Source organism: Lagopus leucura, unplaced genomic scaffold (genome assembly GCF_019238085.1).
Source record: "Lagopus leucura isolate 7727_CA_CO unplaced genomic scaffold, USGS_WTPT01 236-1_obj-0_obj, whole genome shotgun sequence".
Taxonomy (NCBI): Eukaryota; Metazoa; Chordata; class Aves; order Galliformes; family Phasianidae; genus Lagopus; species Lagopus leucura.
Window position 1 is genome coordinate 379 of NW_024966233.1, and position 23246 is coordinate 23624.

Below are 23246 nucleotides of genomic sequence, written 5' to 3' on the forward strand. Positions count from 1 at the left end.
GAGACTTGATCGTCAGCAGGACCTGGAAGTAGAGCAAAATAGGTTCCCAGCACACGATGATCAGGGAAGAAGGCAGGACAGAAGCCTCTACCAAACTGTGGACATTGATAGCAGAGACCTCGTCCCCCGTGGAGAAGTGCCATCTGTCAGTGATGTGAGGGTCCGCTATATTCCCTCTGACCCTGATGTACGCCCAGAGGTACAGACTGTCCCTGAGCCCTGTGAGCCTCAGACCATTGCATATTTGATCCATGTTATCCAGAATCAGAATGATCCCGAAGCTACCACTTATGAGATCATCCGTCAGCAGTCCGATGACTCAGAGCAGCCTGTCTATGTAAGGAAATGCTATGTTTCACCACAGCCACCAGCTGGGCCGTGCAAAGACAGTAGTGTCCTGGAGCCTGAACCACGGCATCTGCCATCTTCCAGTTCCCAGGAAAATGCAAGGGAGCTCAAGGAGCCTAGGAAAGGTGAGACTCGGGAAAGGTCTGCAATAGCAGTAAAGGAGAGGGCTCAGCAGGCTTCTGCCCCTGAGCTGGAAGGCTTGAAGGGTGACACCAGCCAGTCCAAGCCCAGGGAAGACAGGAGGGACCACCAAAGTCCCCGGCTCCATGATGTGGAAAAGAAGAATCATCAGCCAGAGGGTGATGGACCAAAAGCCACTGGAGAGGAAGTCTCACAGGAAGATGATTCCCAAGGAAACAAAAACAGGGAGGCCAAGAGCCAACCACCTCCATCCCGGAATCCAGAGCTGCAGGAAGCTCAGAAGCAGGGCCAGCGAGCTGCAGAAGAGCCACGTCACCAAAAGGACGATGCTGGCTGCTGCCACAAGGATGCAGAGCTCCCCTCACCAGAGAGGAGCCGCCAGACACGAGAAGAGGAAAACAGCAAAAGGAGCTCCCAGCAAGAAGTTACCACTCATCCTCAACGTGAGGAGGAACACAGTCCCAAGGCCCCACAAGAACCAAGCCGTCCTACGAGGGATGAAGCCAAGGCACCCTGAGGGGTCATCCCCTCTGTAGCACCCACGGGGCTCCTCTGAGCATCTTCTGCCCTACACTTAGGATGTGACCACATGGTGACATAGAAGTGCTCGACACAAAGGGGTGCTCTGCAAGGTGGTGAGAAGCTTTAGGGATTCCCGTCCTGACAAACCCTCAGCAACACAGACAGGTAGAGAGCTATGCCAGGATCAGAAGCTCCTGCCTGCCCTCTTTATGTCTATGCCCCCCCCCCCCCCCATTGCAGTATTTAGTTAGTTTCCTGCTCTAATTGGATTCCTTGGGTCTTAGTCTTTTGCATTCCTGTCATCTCTTCTGCCCTGTGACATGACAGCTCTGCAGTTCAGTGCTCTGTCTCCCTCGCCCCGTGGCTGGCTCTGCTGCTTATCAGATTCTACTGTGCACTGCACAGACAAAAAAATCCCATTCACTTGATCGTACTCCTGGAGCCTGAAATTCCTCAAGGCTGGGAAGACACCTCTGCAGGCTTGAAGTTTTTGGTCACGCCTTTCTGCCCTCTCGGCAGCTGAGCAGAATCCCAGCCCCAGCATCACGGAGGCTTTGAAGTGGCAAAGTTCTGCGTGGATACCACAGGGAAATGGTGGTGGAGGGTGCATTGGGGTTTCTTCTTCACACTGATGTATTGCATGAAAAATCATAATAAATAGCTGATGACTGCACTGCCTGCTGCTGTCTTCATCTGTAACTTATACAAGGGCTCAGTCTGGTGGGAGGGTGTCTCAGTTCAGATCTTTCCTTGTTTCAGGCACCGAATCCAGACAGGAGCTGCTAAAATAGCACCAAATCCTCCTACTTTGCTTTTGGTGGGTCCTACTCACGTGGTTTGATCTGAGATACACACCAGGTCACGCAGCCAGGAGATCTCTCACCAGACCCTGCCCCATCCAGCCGCATTGCTCTGCTCCCCACCACCCTCCTTTGCACACGACTGCTGGGTGACCCAGTGACAAACACACAGCAGCACAGATGGGCTGTCTGCACACACTGCCAACACCTCCATAGCAAACACAGCAGCAGCAGCAACCTCCAATGACCCCGTATTACAGACAGCACTGGGCCAGGCACAGCCCTGCTGGGATTTCCTCTCGCAAAGGTGGGAAACAGCACTCGGCCACTGGCCCAGTTTTCATTTCCATGTTCAGGACACAGAGGGAAGTGCAAAGCACAGGGGGAAGTGCGAAGCCTGCAGAGCAGCAGCCTTCCTGTTCAGGTCTGTTCTGTTTGCAATGAAGCTGTTTCCAATTTAGAAGAGTTTGGAGTTCGGGGAAAAGAAAAAGCAACTTCTTTTCTAATTATTATTTCCAACATGAGGGGCAATAAATGAGGGAAATCAGGTGGGGGAAGGGCCCTTCCCCACCCATTTCCTGCCTGCTCTTAATTTTCCCCTGCTCTGAATCACAGTTTCCAGCAGGAATGGGTGCGCCCAACATGCCCGAGCAGCTCCCGGTGTTCCCCCTGTGCCCATCCGACCCCACAGTCCCATCTTAGCTCTAAAGCAGCCCCTTACACCCCAGAGAGGAGCACATAACACAGGCAGAGTATTCTGGGCAGTGAGAAAAGGCAGGGAGATGGGGCAAGCTGCCTTCAGGGAAGCCCAAAGCGAAAGCAAACCCTAAAGATGATCAGCTCACATCAGCAAGGAGCAGCGGGGCAGCAACGGGAGCTCAGTCCTAAACTTGGGGAAGAAAAGAGATATAGAGGTGTAAAAAGAGGCATAAGAAAGAAAAAGAAGAAAGAAAAGAAAAAGAGAGAAAGAGAAGAAATGGAAAAAACAAAATGGAAGCGCGATAACAGCAAAAACTACAACGCGGAAGGGAAGGGAGGGGCCCAGGCCGACGTGGGGACCGCAGGCACGTCCCGATCCGCCGTTACAGCCGGCGATTGCCCAACGTGGCCCCGGGGGGGGCTGAACCAGGGCCGGGCGCAGCTGGGCGAGGCTCACACCGCCCTCAACTGCTGCACAACGCTGAGCACCGCACCGCGAACACCGCACCGAGCCCCCGACCCCAGCCATGGTGAGTGAGCGCAAGGCGGGGGGGGGAAGAAGCAGAAGCGAATTGGGATGCGTGGCGGCACTGCGAAAAGTGCCAAAAGCTGAGTTGAGGAGCTCAGGGAGGAGCCTGGGCACGGGGAGGGGTGCAGAGGATCCCTGGGGTTGCAGCAAGCTCTTTGCTTCATCTGCTCTCTCGGACGCTGTGCTGGGGGGCTGCAGTGCTGATCCAAGGTGGGGGATGCAAAGAAACTGAGAGCCGAGGCAGAGGATGGAGGAAGCTCCGTGATGCAGGTCCATCAAATAGGGGTGGCAGTGCAGGATGTGGCAGCGAGGCCGGAGGAGGCTGAGGTTGGAGAGGGAAGTGCAGATTCCACCCAGCCCTGCCCGCAGGATTGGAGCCACAGGATGGGGGAAGAGCCTCACATCCCCCTTCTGCCCATTGCTTTGTGCCTTAACCTCATCCTGCTGGAGCAGCCCAGCTCCCCAAGTTCTGGCTGCAGGTGGGTGCCAACCCCATCGCATTTTTCACCAGTGACTCAGAGTTTCTGCTCTGACCAGACAGCACAAGGGGAAGGGGGGATGGGGAGAAGGCAAAGACAGACATGCAGGCTCAGCCAAGTAGTACTGGAGAGCACAGAGGAAGGCAGCAAGACTTCAGGAAGAGGCAGCTGCCCTCACCCTTATGTCAACCGATGGGTCCCCAGGGAAGTTTCCATGCTGCCAGAGTTCCTAGGAGCTGCTGCAGCCCTAGAGCAGCCACTACTCCCTCCAATGCACCACTCCCATCCCTCCTCACCACAGGGCTGTGCTAAGCAAGAAAGAAATGAATACCAAAGAAAAATGCAGCTGGACAGGTTGGGCACAGAAAAACAATAGATGGCAAGTGGCCCTGAGCCTTCTTCTAGGAACCACAACCCTTCCGCAAAGGCAGAGCAACCTGCAAGCATACTCTGAACCCTTTTTCTGCTTCACAGTCCAAGGTTTCCCCTACTGAGACCGAGCGCTGCATAGAGTCACTGCTGGCTGTCTTCCAGCGGTATGCAGGGCGTGAAGGAGACAACCTCAAGCTCTCCAAGAAGGAATTCCTGGCTTTCATGAACACCGAGCTGGCTTCCTTCACAAAGGTGAGTGAAAGCCAGGCCAGGAGGCTCCCAGGGCAGTGAAAAACCTGTGTCTGTGTCACAGAGTGGAGGGGAAGGCCCTGACTTCCACAAGCAGAGCACAAGCTGACCAGCACAGCCCCAAATTGATGCTGATCCTTCTGTCAAACACAGCAGTTGTGGGTCCATACCTGGGGGTGCCTTTCTGTCCAGGCAGACATTGATCTCTTCCTTTGGTCTCTTGCAGAATCAGAAGGACCCTGCTGTTGTGGACAGGATGATGAAGAGGCTTGATATCAACAGTGATGGGCAACTGGACTTCCAGGAGTTCCTGAATCTCATAGGAGGCATTGCAGTAGCCTGCCACGATGCACTGCTTGTTCAGCCTCCTCGCCCCTAGTCCCAGCAGCCTCATCTCACCCCCACTGTGAACATTCCTCAACCAAGACCCTTGCAAATGTGGAACAAAGGCCACAACATCCCCACTCCTTGTTTTTATGAATAAAAGTTGAAAATCCTATCCCTAAAGCCTTACTTTATTTCAGAGAGAATACCAAGCAACTAGCCCAACCCCAGAGGGAGCTCTAGGCTGTCTCTGCTGATGCAAGAACACGTGTTCTCACTCATCTCTGCTCCAAAGTGCAATCTGCCCAACAAGGATGATCCTCCAGTCTGCTGCCTACCACAAGGAAAGGCACAGCAACACCAACTGGTACAACTGCATGAGGTAATGAGCATGAAGATAGATGGAGCACAGGCAGTAGCAGTTGCACACTAAGAATGAGTAGAAGCAACTTCTGCCAGCATGATTATTTCAGTACTGTATTTTCTATTGTTTGGAAATAGAGAAAATTGTTACCGAGCAGCCTAACAACACAAAGGGGTGGGGTGGGTGATATGGAAAGAGGAAGTATAATATAGTATCTTAAGAGCTAAGCTACGGAACAGGAAGATCAAGACAGTCAATTTACTTTATTCATGTTAGAGGCAGATTATGCAGAGAAATGCTGCTAGGACAACAAAACGAGTCAACACAAGCACTTGGGTGCTGAGCTGCTCTCCAGTCACTTCTGAGAGTGCTGTGCTGGCCCCAGTTCCAGACAGTGCCACACTCCTATGAGAGTCAGGCTCAGCTGCTTCTGCCATCCATGTGCTCCAGGATCTTTAACGAGCCCAACACTAAAGAGTGAGAGAGGCAAGCAGTGCCTCTTGAGCAGTTCCTATTGAGTACACTATAACATATGCAGGTCTTAGCAAGAGCCACATTATACCCTCTGAGAAAGATGTGACTGGAAGCAACGGTACACAAACACAACATCAGCTGGATCTGAAAGGGGATTCCAAGTTATTACTACTTAGAAGCAGCAGAGAGCCTCACTACAGCATTCTTGGGTGGGGAAGAGCAGTTAAGACACAGCACAGCTACGGTGAAGGGACACGACTAGAAGATGGAATGGTGGGAGGTGAAAGTTTCCACAACATGCTGTGAAACAGGGCCATCTCCCTCTGAGCTCACACCTCCCAGGGACTGGCACACACCTCAGCGGAACTGGAGGGGGCTGATCCGCAGCCCAATGACATCTTTGCCAATCTCTGTCACCTGAGGAATGAAAGGGTGATGATTAATGCTTAAAAGTAACAGAACAGCCCAACCCCACAGCAGCATTGAGAGCCTGGATGGTTCTCATAATGAACTCCGCTGATCCCTGCTGTGTCAGGCCCCGACGACAGCATCTAAACTATATTGTATTTCGTAATTCCTAAACTGCTCCACCTCCAATGTCAAGTCCCCTGCCCTCCAACATGATCCAAAACCCAAATCAGGACTAGAGGGAGCAAGGGGAAAGCTACTGGAGAGGAATTCTCAAGGAAAGCATAGAGTAGGTAGGAGTGAGTGGCAACAGAAACTCCCTTACTGTTGTGACACGGCAGATCTGCCCCTGAAACTCAGGGCAGTAGCAAGCTCCACTAAGTGGACACTTCTCCACAGGCTTGCCACGATAGATGGGTCGGTAAGAGGCAGCACAGATGTCAAAGGGGTTGTGCATGTCATAGTTGAGCTGGTAGGTGTCGGTGGGATTCTTCTCACATGCTGACAAGATCTTGCGGGTCTGCAAAAAAGCAAGCACATCAATAAGAGGGGCAACTAGAAAGCAAACCAAATAGAGTCTGCCACAAGAAATATTTCAGGCTGTGCACCATGGACATACCTGCTGGGCCACCTCAGGCTTTGGACCCAGCTCCAGCAGCCGACGAGCAAAAGTAGCAGCTGTCTTGAAGTTTTTGAGTTTGAAGAAGAGGTTGAGAGCAGTGCGCAGCACCAAGATCATGTGGACAGGCTGCAGGTTGGAGTGGGTGAAATAGGCAGCCATCTGCATCAGGGAGAAGGAGGAAAAGCAAGGATACAATCACTACCAACCCTATAAATAATTGGATGCCCTGAAAATGACTCAGGAAACGCACCAACCTCCCCCAGTTCATCACTGCCGTCTGTTTTAAAAGGCAAGAAATGGCCAAACACAGGATTCTCCTCATGCCTTTTTTATTTTTTAAACCTAAAGGCTACTTCTGACACCCAATGAGGAAATTCTATTCCTGTACCTCACAGATTCGCTTCTGGTGCTCCAAGGTCTCCTTGGGCAGCTTCTTCCGCTCGATCTCCATTGAGAGCCCTACGATATACTCCCGACAAATGGCTATCAGCTGCTGGGCCTTTGAGAAAAGGAGACAATCAGGCATTTGACTTCCAACCCTATGGCCACACTGACAGCAGTCAGAAGAGGTCTGCCCCTCACCTCAGCAATCTCTTGCTTATTGTCCACCACCAGCAAGGGCACGCTCAGCAAGATGGAGCGGAACTTCTCCACAGCCTCCTCAAACTTGCCAGCTGTTGTGAGCTGGTAACACAGCTGTAAGCGTTGAATCAGGTCATTGAGCTTCAGCCCAACAGCTGGGAGGGCATTCTTCAAGCCAGCTTCTTTCCTGGAGGCACCATAAAAGGGATGGGGTACAAACAGGAGTAACATAAAGGCCAGCAAGTACACACCAGCATTACACGGCTACAACTTAGCAGCACTGTGGCCTAGAGCTGTGCTGTTTATCTTGGCCATTAGCACAGCATAAACAACGCCTGTGCTTCCCACTGTTGTCACCCTCAACACCAAGCTCTCTGCATTAACACAGGCTGGAGAAATCTGATTTATTTTTCCTACAGCAGCTTCCCGCCATCACAATAAAAAGACACATCTGTGTTTATTTACATGTTCTACCTCTGACAAAACTAGCCTGAAGGTTGGCACATCTAACAGAGGGTTAATTCAGGCTACAACTGGTGAAGACTCACAGATATATAGCAACAGGAAAAGAGCACAGGAGAGGAGCTAACCCAATTGCTTACCAGTTACGATGTGGGTAGCCATACATGGTAGGGAGACATGGCAGAGCTTGGTAGGTTGTACGACCACGGGCATAGGTCTGCAGGAACAGCTGCTTGTAGGGTCCAAAGTTTGTTACTCCCACCTGGTCATGGAGGAGCTGAAAGGGATACATCAATGTACTAAGTTGTCCAGAACCATAAGAAAGCTGCACAGACATCACTCTGGCTCACAGATCCTCTTAATTTACATTCAGAGAAAGAAACATGCAGAATGATTCACAGAACAAAGCTTCAGAGTGCATCAGAGACAAAAACAGAAGGGGACAAGGGCACTTTTCTTCCAACCCCCCCTCCCCAAAACTCCAGGTGTAACTTACTCTCATTGCTGTCTCAAAGGAACCTGCCAGAATGTGGTCAACAGGAAGCTGTGAATTGTTACACCACACCTGCAAGAACAGAAGGGAAATCATACAAGAGGAATTGTGCATATGCACACACTCATCACCCTTAATTCCCTTCACACGCTCTTGTGCTGTGCACACATAAATGTTAGGAACGACTAAATCTGGAAGAAAAAATGAAGCAGCATTGAGATAGAAAGTCTCTGAGAAATTACAGACTTGTGATGTTACCTGTGCTGGGCTGGTGCCCTTGGTGGGTGGCACAAAGAAGCCATCTTCTGCTCCTCCTGCTGGACCAGCAGGAACATCCTGGGGGAACAACACAGAGTAGAGATTAGTTCCCAGCACCCAGATGAAATCAGAAGCGGCCTCAGCTGTAGTGACCAAGCTCCTGATGAATCCCACATCAGTATTCACCCGCCCCATCCAAGCCCAAGCTGCCACTGCTTCCCAATTCACTACAACTGGGCTATATGAGAAGCCTCCCAAAAGCATCAATGACTCAAAACTCTCCCTACCAGTTCAGGAGGAAGATCCAAGTCTTCTTCAACTTCCCATCCACCTCCTTCTTCCTGTCCTTTACCCAGGCCTTCCTCTCCAAAGCCTTCTCCAGCATCCACAAAGCCATCTGCACAGAGAGGGGAGGAACACAGTTAGAGCTCTTACTCAGACCCATGCTTTTCACTTCTAAGAAATGTTCACTCACCTTCATCGAGCTGTAATTCTGCATCTTCTCCCCAGCCTTCAGTACCAACGTTGTCAATATCTATGTCAGCAGCCAAGGCACCCCCTTTGCCTAAAAGAAGGATAGGGTTATTTGTTTACTCATCTCTGAGCGAGCCAGGAATTAAGAAAATAATTGCCAAAGCTCATCTTATGTTAAAAAGACAAAGATTTTTTAGATTTGCCAAGGGCAATGTAAATACTAACTGTGCATTCCAAAAATCTATAGATTTGTTACCTATAGTAACAACAAATCTGTGGCTTAAGAGCAACACCTCAGGGGACATAGAAACAAACATTATCTGCTCTGCATATTTTAACTTAATACAGCCTTCCAAGTACAATGAAATACCTTTGCTAGCAATTGTTCCTTCAAAGAACCCCTTGGAGACAGTCAGCAATGGCCAGTTGGTATCCAGAGGCATGACAGGAGCAGGAGGCTGTAGTAGTTTTGCATTGGGATCAATGTCTGGAATCTGGAATGGAAGAGAAAAACACTTAAGGGAAGTCTCCATCTTTGACCCAACCCACCACCAAGCAGCACAATTTCAAGTCTGTGAGAAGTGGTGATTGGAAATAAGATGGTACCCCCACTGCCAGGAAAGGAACGGCCAAACTGGTCAAATTAACATCCAATCCCATTGTCAATCACCCCAAACTCCAGTGTCATTGTTATGAAGCATTAATCAAGTTGCTAACCGTTTCCTTTTCAGGATCAAACGTTTCCTTCAGGTTTTCAGCTTCCTCATCCAGACCATGAGTTGCAGCTGTGAGATAGGCCAGGGACTCTGAAATTAGATGCAACTAACATGAATGCATGCCCTTGGTTGTCTGGAGAAGAAAAACCTTTCACATCAGCTTTCTATCCACCTAGTCCCATTTCTCATCTCTCTCCCAAAATTAGTGGTCGTTCCAAAAAGACTCTCCAGCTCCACCCTAAGCCAGAGAGAAACACATTAATCTGCTATTACTTACTTTGTCCACAGTTCTTCAGAATCCTCACTCTCTCTGCCACATCTCCTAGATACAAGGCATTCTGGTAGTGGCCACTCATATCTTTACGGATCTCAGCTAAACCAAAACAAAAAGAGTTCAGTCACGATAACTGCTCTTCTTGGCCTTCTCTGAGCTGCTGCAGTTTCTCTGGGAATGATGCTCAGCTCCTCATCTCATTCACTTTTGCACTCACCTATCTTCATCATCTTCCGAAGCTTCTCCAGGTTGCCAGTAATAAGATAGAGGAAGGAGAGCCTATCAAAGTTCTTGGTGCGCTGGTAGCACATCTCCACAATCTGGTGATTTCCCTGCAGTAGTGCCACTTCTCCCAGTTTCTCCCAGCAATTCTTGTCATCCAGAGCCTTGGCTGCTTCCAGAGCAATCTAACAAGAGAACTGATGTGGTTACAACAACAAATCTGAAGAAAATGCTTAACACAGGGCTGTTCTTGTTGCCCCCCCCCCCCCAGGAAGCAACGACCCAATGACACATTCTTCTCACAACACTGCCCACCATCTCACCTCAATGTTGCCACATTCCAGTGCCAGACTGAAACGGGTTTTCTCATCCTTGACAAAGTGCAGGGCCACCTCAGGATAACCCTTTTTCTGCAGGTAGGCAATGATGGACTGACCCACAAGCTTAGCATTCCTCACCATGTGCAACACCTGCAAAGAAAACACCCAGGCAGTCATGCTGACAACACCACTTGCAAGACACGTTCCCTAACCCTCAGGCCACAGTCAAGGAACACTGCAGAGTTTCTCATGCCTCCTCACCTCATCATACTTTCTGTTGATCAATGCCAGCTTGAATTTGAACTCTGTGGGATCAATGGTGAGGACTCTGGGGCGACATTCTCTGTCCAGGCAGTACACATTATTCCCCTTCACACGAGTAACATAGATAGGCAGGTCCAGGGTGCGAATGATGCCATGGTCCCTATGCCAACACAGTACACGTGTGACAAACACACCAACACATCTGTATGGCCACATCTCCCACCTCAAAGGAAGCTCACTACGTTATTATTTTAGCCTGTATTATAAAAGCAAGCTCCAGTCAGACAAACAGTGCAGCCACCCAATCCAGCAATAAAACCCTAGTGCACAAGGTAAGCAACCAAACAGAAACCAAACATTTAGCCCTGTCTTAAGGTACACCCACACTGTACTAAAAGCACAATTACAGCAGCACCAGCTTTTGTGTCTACCAAGAAAAAAAATCACCACGGTGCAAGGTCAATCATTTCAAGGACTTGGTGTGTGACCCCCAGACCCACCCTGTGGTGACAGCGTATTTGATGTGGTTGCTGGTGGTATAGATGAAAACACCACTTTCATCCCAGGCACCACTCTTAACACGGATGTTTTCATGGATGTTGCACAGTGATTCCAGCTTTCTGTTGCAGATCATGATGGCTGGTGACAAGAAAAGAAACAAAAAGAGGTACAGTTGGCTCTATTAAGTATCTGCTTCTGACTTACAGCTTCTCTCCTCCACAGCCTTAGAAATATTGACTGTAATCACAATCAGATATTAAGGAGATGATGGCAATCACTATGAAATCACCACTTGCCCTTATTTTGTGAAAGAGAGACTAGCTGAATACTCTGAGGAACAAAGGAAAACCTGTGTCCTGTAAGATTTTGCTAAAGAAGACAAAGTGGAAGGGCCCACTGTGAATCTGTCTCTAGCTGTACCATCACTGCTAGCCAGAGCTCTGAGCAGTTACTGGAGCAGATCATGCTCCAACTAAGGAAGGAACAAGCATGCCCTAGTACCCAGGTGAAACACTGCAGCCCTGCCTGCTTACCATGCTTAGCCAGCAGAGCTACGTGGGACATGTCAGCTGACCAGATGACATATTTCACCTTGGAGATCTTCACTGAGGCCAGAGTCCTGGAAAAGAGACAGCACTGACATTAAAGAGTTAAAACAATATTCCTGGTCTGTTTCTTTGTGGCTAGCAACACATAGCCAGCACAAGCCTGCTATCATGTTGCAATTTTAAGAGCATTTTGAAGGGATACAAAACCTAAGGGACAAGGCACTGGGCACGCTTAGCTTGATTGAGTCTGGGTTTTTGATTTCTTTGCACTTTTACAGCACCCAATTCTACAGTCACAGAATTTACAAGGGTATGGCACGCATCTCCCTGTGATCAATGGCATAATGCCTGCAGCATAAATTACACCTTGGCTATGTTTGCACTCTGCTCTTCCTAACAGTTGTTAGCCGTGGTTTGGATCAGACTGATGCAGCCTGCAGCTGATGCTGAATTCTGGAGTGCATTAATAGCTATTACTCGTCCCCAGAGGGCTCACGCCAACAGGATTACAATATTAAAACTTCTCCCAGCAGACTGGATCTTACCGCTTCTGCTGCACGTCAAAGAGGGTGATGGAGTCTGCATCTCTCAGTAACAGGTTCCCTGTGCCAGCATAGAAAATCTCATCACAGTTCGGCACCTGAACCTTCTTTGTGATCTCATTCTTCAAGTTTTTGATGAGGATCTGCCATGCGATGAGAGAAAAACGTAACAACACCCAGCAGCAGTTAGGAGGATTCAGTGAAGAAATTTAGGATTATTTTAGCCCAAAATTTTAGCTCAGCATCAAGATGCAAAACAAATCGTGTGGCCTTCCACAAGATTTTCCATGACTGTTCTTTTCTTTCCCCCTTCTTTCTCTTATTGCACTTCACATAAGAGAACAAAGACTGGTATGAAGAAACCTAAGCTGCTTTTTCACCATTGCGTTACTTCCATGCTATGAAAGCAACCAGAGTTGTTTCACAGTCCTGCTCTGGTCAGCTGTCATATGTGAACCAGCTGCTGTAACAGGCTTCCAACAACAAAGCCAACATTTGCCATAAGAAGTTAAATAATATTTCAACTCGCTACATTTTCACCGCATTATATTTCTCCATCTCTACCTGCAGCCCAGCCTCTGCTGAGAGCTCTTTGCCAATCCACTCGGATCTCTAATAATTCTGTTAACCCAGACTCCTCCCATAACCATTTGTGTATTTCCAGATGACAATACTCCCCCCTTGAAAAGATGACCCTATTAAGCCTGTCCCCTTACCGAATGCATGCGATCCAGGACTGCAAAGCGGTTACGAGCTACCCACACAGCTGTTAGCCCCGAGGAGCGCTTCCCTTCAGGGGCTGGGGAGAGAAAGACACAGGCAGTGAATAAAAACCTCTGGCAGGCTCTTATGGCAACACATTAGTCAGTCTTGTTTGATCCCATCTTGGCTGTTGGAGCCGCTTCCTGCTAATTCATGTTTAACCTGAGGCTATTCGCGAGACTCATTTCCTCCCCCGATGTCCTTTCAGATCACAGCGTGGCCAGCGCCAGCCCCTCTCTGCAGCCAAGGCACAAGACAAGTGGCAGGCTGTGCAGCCAATGCCACTGCTTGGCGCTGGAGCAGCCATCCTGGGCGACAGCACCGTCTGTCAAGCTAACGAGCAAAGCCTCACCAGCCAAACCATGCAAGCAGCGAGGGTCCCGGCTTCAACGTACAACACCCCCCTCCTCTCTATTTCTACACCCCCTCCCCCTGCAAACTGACATAACGAGCTGGAGGAGAAAGGCTGCACTCTCCCCAGCACACAGCTGTTCTCTCAGTTTTAAAATGCTAATATAAACAGAGCGCTCCGCATGTCAGGGGTGCATAAAGAACCATGCTGCAGGATGTTTGGGGTGTGGAGAAGGCTGTTGGAAGAGGGGGTAGGGAACAGAAAGGGAGGAGAGAGCTGATGCTGTTCTGGTAAAAATCAATATCTCGTTAAGAGAGATACTTCCTCCTTAAGAGGAATAAAGCTTAAGGATGTGTTAAATGCCTACATCCAAGACAAGAGAGATGATTGGAAGCTTGCATACATAGCAGCTTGTTATGAAAAATATTTATCAATCAGTAGAATTACATGCTGCTCCTGAAGATGCCTTAAAAATGCACTTGGTTTTCTTGAGGCCTAGACACTACTTCATCTGGAAGAAACCCTTTCCTCCTTAAAATGAAGGCAAGCTGGGTGTCCTCAGACAAGCAACTTTTGACCAACTCAATCAAAATAAATATTTGAAATACATTCAGTAACATTCAATCTACATAAACTCACTTAAAATCTCCCTTTCCTTCTCTCCCCAAATATGCCTGCTACTCTATTCAGCAAAGAAATCTTCCCTTCCTCCATAGGAATCAGAATATCTGCAAACAAGGGAGCTGAATTCCAGTCTCACTCATTCATCACTCCCACTCATTTCAAGATCCTTACTGCCAGGACAGAGGCAAGAGGAACCAGCTGGAGTTTCAGATCCCAAATGGAATTTGTAGTTAGGAGAAATTTTTTTCTTCTCCTAAATCATGTTTTGACTTGTAAATTGCACAAAACTGATGTGAAATTTGCTGAGAGAAAGAATGAACACTGGCATCCTGGCACTGTCACTTTTACAGCCACTTTTCAGAGCGTAAAACCTCTTCAAACAAAATATATCTGGTTACAACCCATCTATGCTGACAAGCCAGGAATGCTGCCTGCTGAGTCAAAAGGGAGAATGGAAAGTTCCTAATAACAAAATTATAAAATATATATTTGTGGCAGTAAAAGTTTGGGATGAGCATGAATTTTTCAAGTCAGTGTAGTGTGATATAGTAAGCAGGAAGCCTGCCAAATGATGTGTGCTGCAGGGACACTGGGAAACATGGAGAAAGAATCTAATGAGAGGCTGACAGAAACGAGACTTCTCTTTTTACTTATAGCACAGTTGGAGAGGAAAGGGAACAGCTACTCAGCAACACACTCTGATGTGAAGACATGCTTACCATCTGGATTCTGGGAGTCTGCATCCTTGGGAATGGTGTATAGGTCATAAGTGCTATTCTCCAAGTTGCTTGCTCTCTGCAAAAAATGAGGGGAAGAAAATATTCTGAGGTAGGATTTCACAGAACTGCCATTCACAGCCTTGTGAAAAGTTCTTCAGCACACTATGAAGCCAAACTTGACTTACTGTGCAGAGAAGGACAGCATTCTCAGCTGGGTTGTATGACATGTTGAACACAGGGAACTTGGAACCACTGCAGAGAAGACACAAATTGAACTTACAGTGAGCTATGATTACTTCTAAAACAGTTGTCTTTTAATAAACACTTTTTTGGTACTTGGTTTATTTAAGAAATCAAAACAACTGTTTTGATTTCCTGAACCACCTGGAAAACACTTCCTGGAAATGCAGAATATCAGCATTTTGCACGAGCTGACATTTCAATCTGAACTACCAGAAACACAAAACCAGCAACCAAAAGAGCTTTTATCTACCCACAACACTGATCTGAAAAACCACTTCTGCAGGCTTTTTAAGTTCCTCTGACAGAGCTGGCTGAACCAAAGTCATATGAATAACATGGTACAAAACAACCCATCTGTAAGAGGAACTACCAAGGGGTTCAGGACACTGATGAAAGCTCTTTAAACTCTGAGCACTCATCTCTTACCTGCGCAGCTGCATGACAGCAACATCTTTTGAGCTGTTAAAGTCAAGCTGGCGGAGGAATCGGTCCTTCACATAATACAGCATATTCCCATGCACTGCATAAGCAGGACGCTCACGCTCCAGTTTAAACACAATCATGCCACCATCATGGCCTGGGAAAAGGCACACAAGAGGTCAAATGTGAATTAAATCCTCTGGGTTCTCCTACTGCTGAGAAAACCCAGCCCTTCAAACAAAGAAAGAGCCAACAAGGATACCACTTTCCTCCCTTCATTGTTCCCATCCATTTAGGTTTCCTCAGACCTGACATCCTTCTAGAAACGTTTTCCCTTGCTGTCACGCATCTCTCTAAGTGTGATTAGCCCAGCATAGCTCCCCTTGGATTTGTCCCAGCCCTCAGCCTCAGATCATTCACTAGTTAAGTTCCTCTAGCATGAAACAGCAGCTGAAACAATGAGACTGCATTCCACACGATGCTTTCAGATGTTATGTGAATTTAAATAAGGCTGTTTTCACTCCAGGACATTTAATAGACACATCTGCAAGTCAGCACGTTCTACAAAGCATGCTAAGGAAAAGTAAATCCTTGATTCACAGAGTTCCTATAAGGAAGACACTTCCAAGCATCCTGCCAGACAACGAGTTTGGTTTTTCTTCATTGCTTTTATTTTCTTTACCTGCAGCGAAGAGGTTGAGATTGGGATGAGCAGCCAATACCCAAAAGCGATCGTGATCACGGCGGAAGGTCTGGACACCCGTGCTAAAATGCAAGAAAAGGAATAAAGAATATAGGATTTCAGCATAAGCACTAATTCCCAAAAAAATAAACATCTGAGCTTCATATCATCCCTAACACTCAGAACTGGGAGTCCACAGAGTTCAAAATATTGTATTCACAGCCTTTTTGTCAAAGAATATATTCCCATTTAAAATATTTACAGCAGCAATATCAGTGGACAGGTCAGCATTCTTCCACTTGATTTTAAATTAAAAGCTATGCTCATAACATGCATCTCAAAAGGGACAGAACACGAAAAACATTTCTCTCTCACAAGTTACCAAACACTAGAATAGATGAACTACCAGACTTCAGTTTCTGTAAGAACTGTAGGCCTCTCATACAGGTAAAATCCTCCCTATTACAGATGAATCTGACACACACTGACCGTTTTGACATATCCCACACACGGATGCTTTTGTCCTCTGAATTGCTGAGGATCAGCTCCTGCCGAGGGTGAAAGACAGCACAGGAGACATTGTTGTAATGCCCCCGGCAAGTGTCAACCTCCCAGGCCTTTGATTCTAAGCAGAAGTTAAAAAAAGAAAAGAAAAGGAGAAAAACAACACTTAAACACATCAGATAGCAGATGTACAGCAAGCATGTTAATGAAGTGGGCTGTATCTGCTAATTACTAGACCATTCTCTGCAATTTACGTTTGCGATCTTTAACTGCTAGCAAAAGCACATCTATTCGTGGTGGAGGGCTTCTGATTGTGGAATCATTTCCCTTTCTATACCAGGGTACAGCTTCAAAACAAAAACAACCTTCAGAGTGGATTTTTTCTGTTCCTACAGGCTCAGCAGTGCATGCAAATCAAAAGATGCTAGAAGTGCTTACTAAGAAACTGAACCCTCTTCAGACTGCAAAAGTCAAGCTGCTTGGGATTATTTACCACTGCATCATAAAGATGTGCTTCCAAAGCATAATTTCCTTTCAGGTTCAGCCTACAGATGTTCAAACAAATGTCAGTTCTCATCACCCTTATCCCTAAGGGCTCCCTTAGGGAAAATCCACTCACCATTCATCCTCCAGATCTTCACTTGTCGATCATCAGCTCCTGACACAATCAGTGGCATTGTGGGATGGAAGGCAGCCCAGTTCACTCCACGATCATGGCCCTAAAAAGAGAAACAGAAAATTCACTTGAAGCAGTTTTGCGACTGAAGAGCAAAGGAAAGACAAGACTGCAGCCAGGCTTGCCAAGACACAGCTCTCACTCTTTGTGTGTCATGCTGCTCACACTGAGTGCTTACATAGGCTTTGCCCACAGTGATAAGCTCTGCAGATACCATTCTTCATCAGTAGAGCAAAGCTGCAGAGCAGCACTACTTCCTAGCCTTAAACAAGCCATTGTTGTCTCTACCATAATCTCCTCTGCTGTTTCCAGCAACACAAGGCAATAATTACTGCTATTTCATGGAGCTTTTAGCCATACAGAGACAACAGCACTAGTTTGGTTACAGTGCAAACACCTCCAGACTGCAGTATTTTTAAATTCTTAAAGCACAAAATTCCACAGAGCCAAATTCAGTGGTTTAAGTCTTTCTTCTTCTCTTAGAGGATGAGTCACATCATGGATTTCATTATACAGATTTGAAAAGACTGCACAGCACACATGCACTGTACCTCAAGAACGTGCTTCACAACTGCATCTGTTGTCCCAAACAAATCCACCCCAGTTATTCCTCTGACATCTGACTCCACAGCTCCAGGGGACAGGTTCTTCTTTCTTAAGCCTTGTAGAACAAGCAGGAAAGAGAAGCAGGGGTAGAAGAAGCAAAAATTATATCAGAGACAAGATTTCTAATGTTGCAACAAGTCGAGGGCTCCCCTTTGCCCTTTAGATACATTCAGGTGCAAAGAGAGACCTTCAAAGAGGGTGAGAAATATCCAGAACACTCTCCTATTCCCCCCAAAAGCATAAGCTCAGATGAGGCATGATAAAAATGAAGTCTGCAATGCAGCACAGCACATATTGCCTCAGCTCACCAGGGCAGACGGAAGCATCTGAAAGGATTCCAACTCTTCTTCCTCTCACTCCTTCACTAACCTGTGCTTGCAGCTTTCAGAAGACTTTCATCCATGCCCCATGGATGACCTCATGATAATGATAATGCACTTGGACAGCCTGCCTGGACACCAGATATTTTTCAGGAGCTAAAGCTATAGGAAAGCCTTCTCCTAGTTCTGGAAAACACTAAATTTTCCAAGTTAAAAAAGACCTACATCAAGCAATCCTTCCTTAAACCCCATGGAATACAGCAGGGAAAGTAAGAATTGAGAACAGCCTCTGAACTGACAGTACGAGGGAAAAGACTGTACATAACACAAACAAAACCTCTAAATAAGCTTTCAAATATAAAAGTACTTGGCAATTTTGCCATCTGCAATTCTGATTCCTATACTCCTCTTGGATCAGCAGCTCAAAAGCTCAGAATCTTCTGCAATGTTAGCCTGATGAAGTCACCAAGTAAAGCAGTGCCTCACAGCAAAGCACAAATGCTCAGCACAGTGGGTGAGGAGCACACACAGGTGATCCAAATAACAATATGAGCTTGAACAGCCAAGTGGAAGCTTCTATAAAGCCAACACAAAGTGCTCCAGAAAGGAGCAGTAAAACATACACAGCTTGGGGAAGGCAAGTGAAGAAATGCAGGACTTTCACAAGAGAAAATACTTGAGCCTTTCACAAGCCAGTGAAACAGGACTGGAACATGAGTGGAAAATTTCTGGTGTGACTGCACAAATCTAAGGAAAGGGAGGACACTCACAGAACACTGCAGCCTCCTGTGTTGCTCTGAGGAGGGAGCAGGGACAGAGAAGGGACTTGCAGCAGAAAGGCAGATCTTATGCATTCTGAGGACAGCTGTTCAGAAAAACAGCTCAAGGGGAAACTCAGCTGAACATGCACACAAGCACTCAGAAGAACAGTTATTAAAGTCATTAGAGAAAAGGGGCAACATACTGAGAATCAGAAGTCAGGAGTTAAGTGAGAATAAAAAAAGAGAACAGCAAGACATCAGAACATTCCTGTGATTCATTTTCTGGAACACACGACGTGTTAGAAAACTCTGACCCAAAGATGGTCCTTAGAAAGATTCTTACGCTCTGTTCTCTTCCTCACAATTCAGACCTCATACTTAAAGGTCAGAAACCTACTAAGATGAGAACTAAAGAGGGCTGTTGGCTGCTGACTCTTTCATTGTTGGGGCATTCTGGCCACTGCTGCATTCAGTGGAATTTTCCTGCCAAGCAACAGGCTTCAGTATTTGCCCACCAAGATGATGGTTAAACAGGAATTGGTGCACGGTGTTGCAGCGCACACAAAAACACTCTGATGAGGATAAGACCACTAACAACCTCCTTGCTGGTTAATACTTAAAAAGAGACAGAAAAACAGAAGGTTATCTTGTAGTTTTTGTTGGTTAGTATCAGCCACAAGAGCAAGAACTTCATTCCACTGCATTGGTGAATAATACAACACAAATATTCATGCATTTTTATGTATCAACAAGCTTATTCTTGCTGCATTCACGCAGTCTCTCTCAGGAGATAAACAGGAAATAGACTTCAACCTCCAGCATATTTGTTTTACGCTGAAGATCCTTTATCAGCAGGGTTCAAACCAAGGAGCACTAAATCCACTGATAAGCAGCAGCATTCTGAAGTGGAGATCTTTACGACTAGGATTTTACCCATTAAAAATAACAATCAGAAATAACCATTTCCACTGGAATGCTACAGAACAGAACCTGCAAAGGAGAAGTCATTCTGGAGAAACTTTTTTTGAGGGGAAAAAGCAAGTTGGATTTTTAATCTGCTTCTCATCTATCCACATTCCCCCCCCCCATACACACACTAATATTCTTGCAGTGTTGTGTCTGACTGGAGCAACAGCTGAGTCAATAATTCAGCCTGTCTCTAAAACCTCTCATCATATATCAGCTGAGGGGGGGAAAAAAAAAGGCTCTGTACCATCTCCAAACCAATTTGGCAGCTGGAACTCTACTGAGAGAGTGTGTGGGAGAATGCAGCAACAAAGCTTACTAGCAGGGTAGCTGTTAAATTCTCCATGCTGGCAGCACAGAGAGGGTGACAGGTTTTAAATAACCAGGATATCCTGTCCCCAGTCCCTACTGTTGACACAGCTGGCCATGTCTGAGTGTGTACTACAAATACTGCAGCATGCCCAACCAAAACTGCAATGGCGAGAGCGGCAGGTTAGATTAAGGCCCACAGTCTGTCCCTAGAACAATTTCCACTGGCACACCACCAATACTGTCCCTGCCTGCCTTCCACCAGTTCTATTTCCACCCAATATTTTCTGTACATCTGGCTTTTCACCCACGGATCGTATTTTTAAGTGAGATCTTGTGGTCCAGGTAGAACCTAAAGAACAGCTAGGATTATCAGCAAAGTACCCTGGAGTTTTGACTTGTGACTCCTTCTCTGACCTCCAAGCAACGCTTCACTTTATAGAAGAGAAGCAAACTGGATGCTGAAGATACAGCTTCCTGTCACCACCCACAACAAGGCTACCAAAAAAGCCTTGGTTCATTGTGCAGCAGAGAGGATTTTTGTCTTCATCTCACTATAAATGACTTACTGCTGCCTCCAAGACTTCTTCAAAGGGTTAGAGGCAACCCAGAACTTCCTAAAATTTCTCCTACAAACCTGGAACATGGAAGTTAATCAGCTGATAACATTACCTCCATGCTGATACCAATATCTGTTACTTAAGTTGGCTGTAAAGTCAGATCCTTAGTTTTCTGGTTGTACAAAGCTACAGCTAGCCTCACCTACCATTGCAAAAGCCTTAGCTCCAACAAAAAGCTGGACTAGGTGAGCCCCCAACAGTTACTTTGAGTCAGCATCTGCTCTGCTCAAGAAGAAACTGAATTCTGGCAGGTTCTTGGCAACATGAGGCAAAATATTCCCAGGTAGGCCAATAGTCATATACAGAAAAAGAGGAGAACTCATCCAACAGGTGAAGGAGCTCTCTGGTCATATAACTGTCCTCCTCAGAAGCAGCCTAGGTCCAAGAGATGCTCTCCCTTCAGTAGCTGGCCCTTATGGGCCCATGGTGCCTTCACCCCTTCTGGTCAGATGCACATAATTTGTATCCCCTGTGCTAATCAAATCCCATTACCAGGTGCTCAATCACCAGTTCAAGCCCTGACCTTACAGTTCCCCTACAGCAACCTAGAACTTCACCGAAATTGATGGAAACAAATCCCCATCAATACTCTGTAATTTTCTGCCTGAGGTTCTTTCAGCCAACTCTTTCTGCTCTCAGATCTGAATCTGCCTTGTCTGGCTTTCAGCAATTGCAGTTCTGAAGTGGGCTTTGCCACAGGACACCCCTTGGACTTGGGCAGCTCACCAGAAATATCCCACACGCGTACAGTCTGATCCAAGCTGGCTGACACTACCAGGTCCTCAGAGGGGTGAAACTGGGCACACATCACATAGTGGTTGTGTCCTGTCAGCACACTACAACAAAAAGGACAGAAAATACCATATAAACATAAGATATCAACATGCATTTTAATTACTACCAACAACAACAAGCTAGATTTTAAAAGGGACAATGAAAAATATGACTGGTAACAAAACCTGGAACAAAAATGCCATTCTTCAAGAACAACTGACAGAGCATTCGTAACTGATCTGCTCTTCATGTCAGTTCTATTCCTTTAACTGCACACAGTTTGAAACATCAATAACTCTTTCTGCTTGAAAACAAATTAAAATTGCTCGCCCCCAAACTCCACAGTTACTTTTTAAAGCCTCTATGGATTTTACCAGACACAAGTTCTGGACTGCCAGTTCCAAACCCGAATGGTCTGATCATCGGAAGCACTCAAGATCCACGGATATTCCTAAAAAGTCAAAGTATTTCACATGTGACATAAATGCACATCCCATACAATCCCTCACCACAGAATATTTTTCAATTGCCACCAAAAATTTACCCTTTTTTTTGTGTTGTTTTACTTAGGATCTAGGGGAAAGAGTTTATGCCTCTTACAACTCTAGAGAATGCCACCATATCTGCACACTCATACCATTAGCTCCAGCACAACTTCAATATTCCAATCTGGGGCATCAAGACAAATTCCCTTCCGTGAAGGAAGGCCACAAACTGGGGTATGGACTTCAGAACTAAAGCTGCTTACGTGATGGAAGAAGGTGGTGCGGATGTAGTCCAAATGCCCAAGCAGAGTGAAAAGACAGCGGCGCAGTTTGTAGTTCCAGACCTGTGCAACACAAAAGCAGAACAATGAGGCTATATCTGTGACCTACTAGAATTTTTTTTTTATTTCTTTTTTGTACTTCCTCACAATAGGCTGAAATTTTGGTATTCTAATTTACCTACAAGCAACCTTCTTCCATCTTAAAACATTTGTAATGCAAGTCTCAAAGAGACTTCAATTTGCTGTGATTAGCACTAATCCTTCTGAAACAGAGGGAGCATAACTCCAGAGCAATTCCTTCCCTTGGGTGGTGTTCTTTGAAATAAGAATTGCTAAAGCAGTAAAACATTACCTTTATTTTATAGTCATCACCTCCAGAAACAAACAGAGGCTGCTGCTTGTGGAAATCAATACCTCGAACAGGTCCTACAAAAAGGAATAGCAGATTGAATAGGGCAAACGACAGCTGGAGCAGACCCTCATATCACTCAAAGCATGCAATTCACACTCTTCATTACTTCTTTTGATAAAAAAATTCGAAGCAACAAAAACCCACACTGAAATCTGACATCCCGCTCTTAAACCCATTCACTTCTACAGGCACAACTGTAGAAACACACTGCAAAGCCCTGACTTTTTGCTCACGCATTGACAAGTTTGCTTTTACACTTGAAACAAAAAGGCAGCCTCACTTCACACACACAAAAGAAGCATTCAGAGACCAGCAAAGAGGCTGCAATGAAATGCAAGGTTTGTCACACAGCTCCTCAGGTCTGAGGGCCAGGCCCGGGCCCACCCTAGAGGTCACTGAAGCTCCCCCATCCCTCCCTACCACTGACCATCGTGCTCGTCGAACTTGTCGATAAGGGTGCACATGCGATAGTCCCACAGCTGGATGACGCCATTATGTAGGCTGGTGAGGATCCAAGGCCTCTTGGGGTGGAAGCTGAGCCCTACGAGATACAGACAGAGATGACACACAAAGAGAGATAACAAAGAAACTCTATCAGACCTCCCCACACCGCACAGCCCTACGGTTACCTTTCACCCGAGCCGATTTGGTCTCGAATTTAGTCAACATCACAGCTGCACTCCCAGCCGCCGCCTCCCCGACCCTCCACGTCGGCGCCCCGGAAGTACCCTCTCCCAACTTCC

General features: G+C 46.7%; 2 protein-coding genes across 2 annotated transcripts; one reads left to right on the forward strand and one right to left on the reverse strand.

Moving 5' to 3' along the window:
- The first annotated feature begins 2929 nt into the window (after nucleotides 1–2929).
- Nucleotides 2930–4638, forward strand: S100A11 (S100 calcium binding protein A11). The gene is made up of 3 exons (XM_042893023.1): nucleotides 2930–3040; nucleotides 3993–4142; nucleotides 4366–4638. Exons 1-3 carry the CDS (start codon nucleotides 3038–3040, stop codon nucleotides 4516–4518), a joined length of 306 nt encoding a protein of 101 aa, XP_042748957.1. The 5' UTR covers nucleotides 2930–3037; the 3' UTR covers nucleotides 4519–4638.
- Nucleotides 4639–5071: 433 nt separating this feature from the next.
- COPA (COPI coat complex subunit alpha) lies at nucleotides 5072–23232 on the reverse strand. Its single transcript, XM_042893021.1, has 33 exons — nucleotides 23133–23232; nucleotides 22931–23044; nucleotides 22444–22517; nucleotides 22074–22154; nucleotides 21700–21776; nucleotides 21278–21387; nucleotides 17521–17630; nucleotides 16913–17012; nucleotides 16279–16414; nucleotides 15790–15872; nucleotides 15114–15264; nucleotides 14630–14696; nucleotides 14445–14520; nucleotides 12704–12786; nucleotides 11991–12130; nucleotides 11431–11516; nucleotides 10897–11035; nucleotides 10394–10556; nucleotides 10136–10282; nucleotides 9808–9997; nucleotides 9594–9689; nucleotides 9318–9406; nucleotides 8971–9094; nucleotides 8602–8691; nucleotides 8414–8523; nucleotides 8127–8204; nucleotides 7872–7940; nucleotides 7516–7652; nucleotides 6914–7100; nucleotides 6720–6830; nucleotides 6329–6490; nucleotides 6035–6229; nucleotides 5072–5718 (listed from the first exon to the last, which is right to left on the reverse strand). The coding sequence occupies exons 1-33, from the start codon at nucleotides 23170–23172 to the stop codon at nucleotides 5659–5661; spliced, it is 3675 nt and encodes a 1224-aa protein (XP_042748955.1). The 5' UTR covers nucleotides 23173–23232; the 3' UTR covers nucleotides 5072–5658.
- Between the last annotated feature and the right edge of the window lie 14 nt (nucleotides 23233–23246).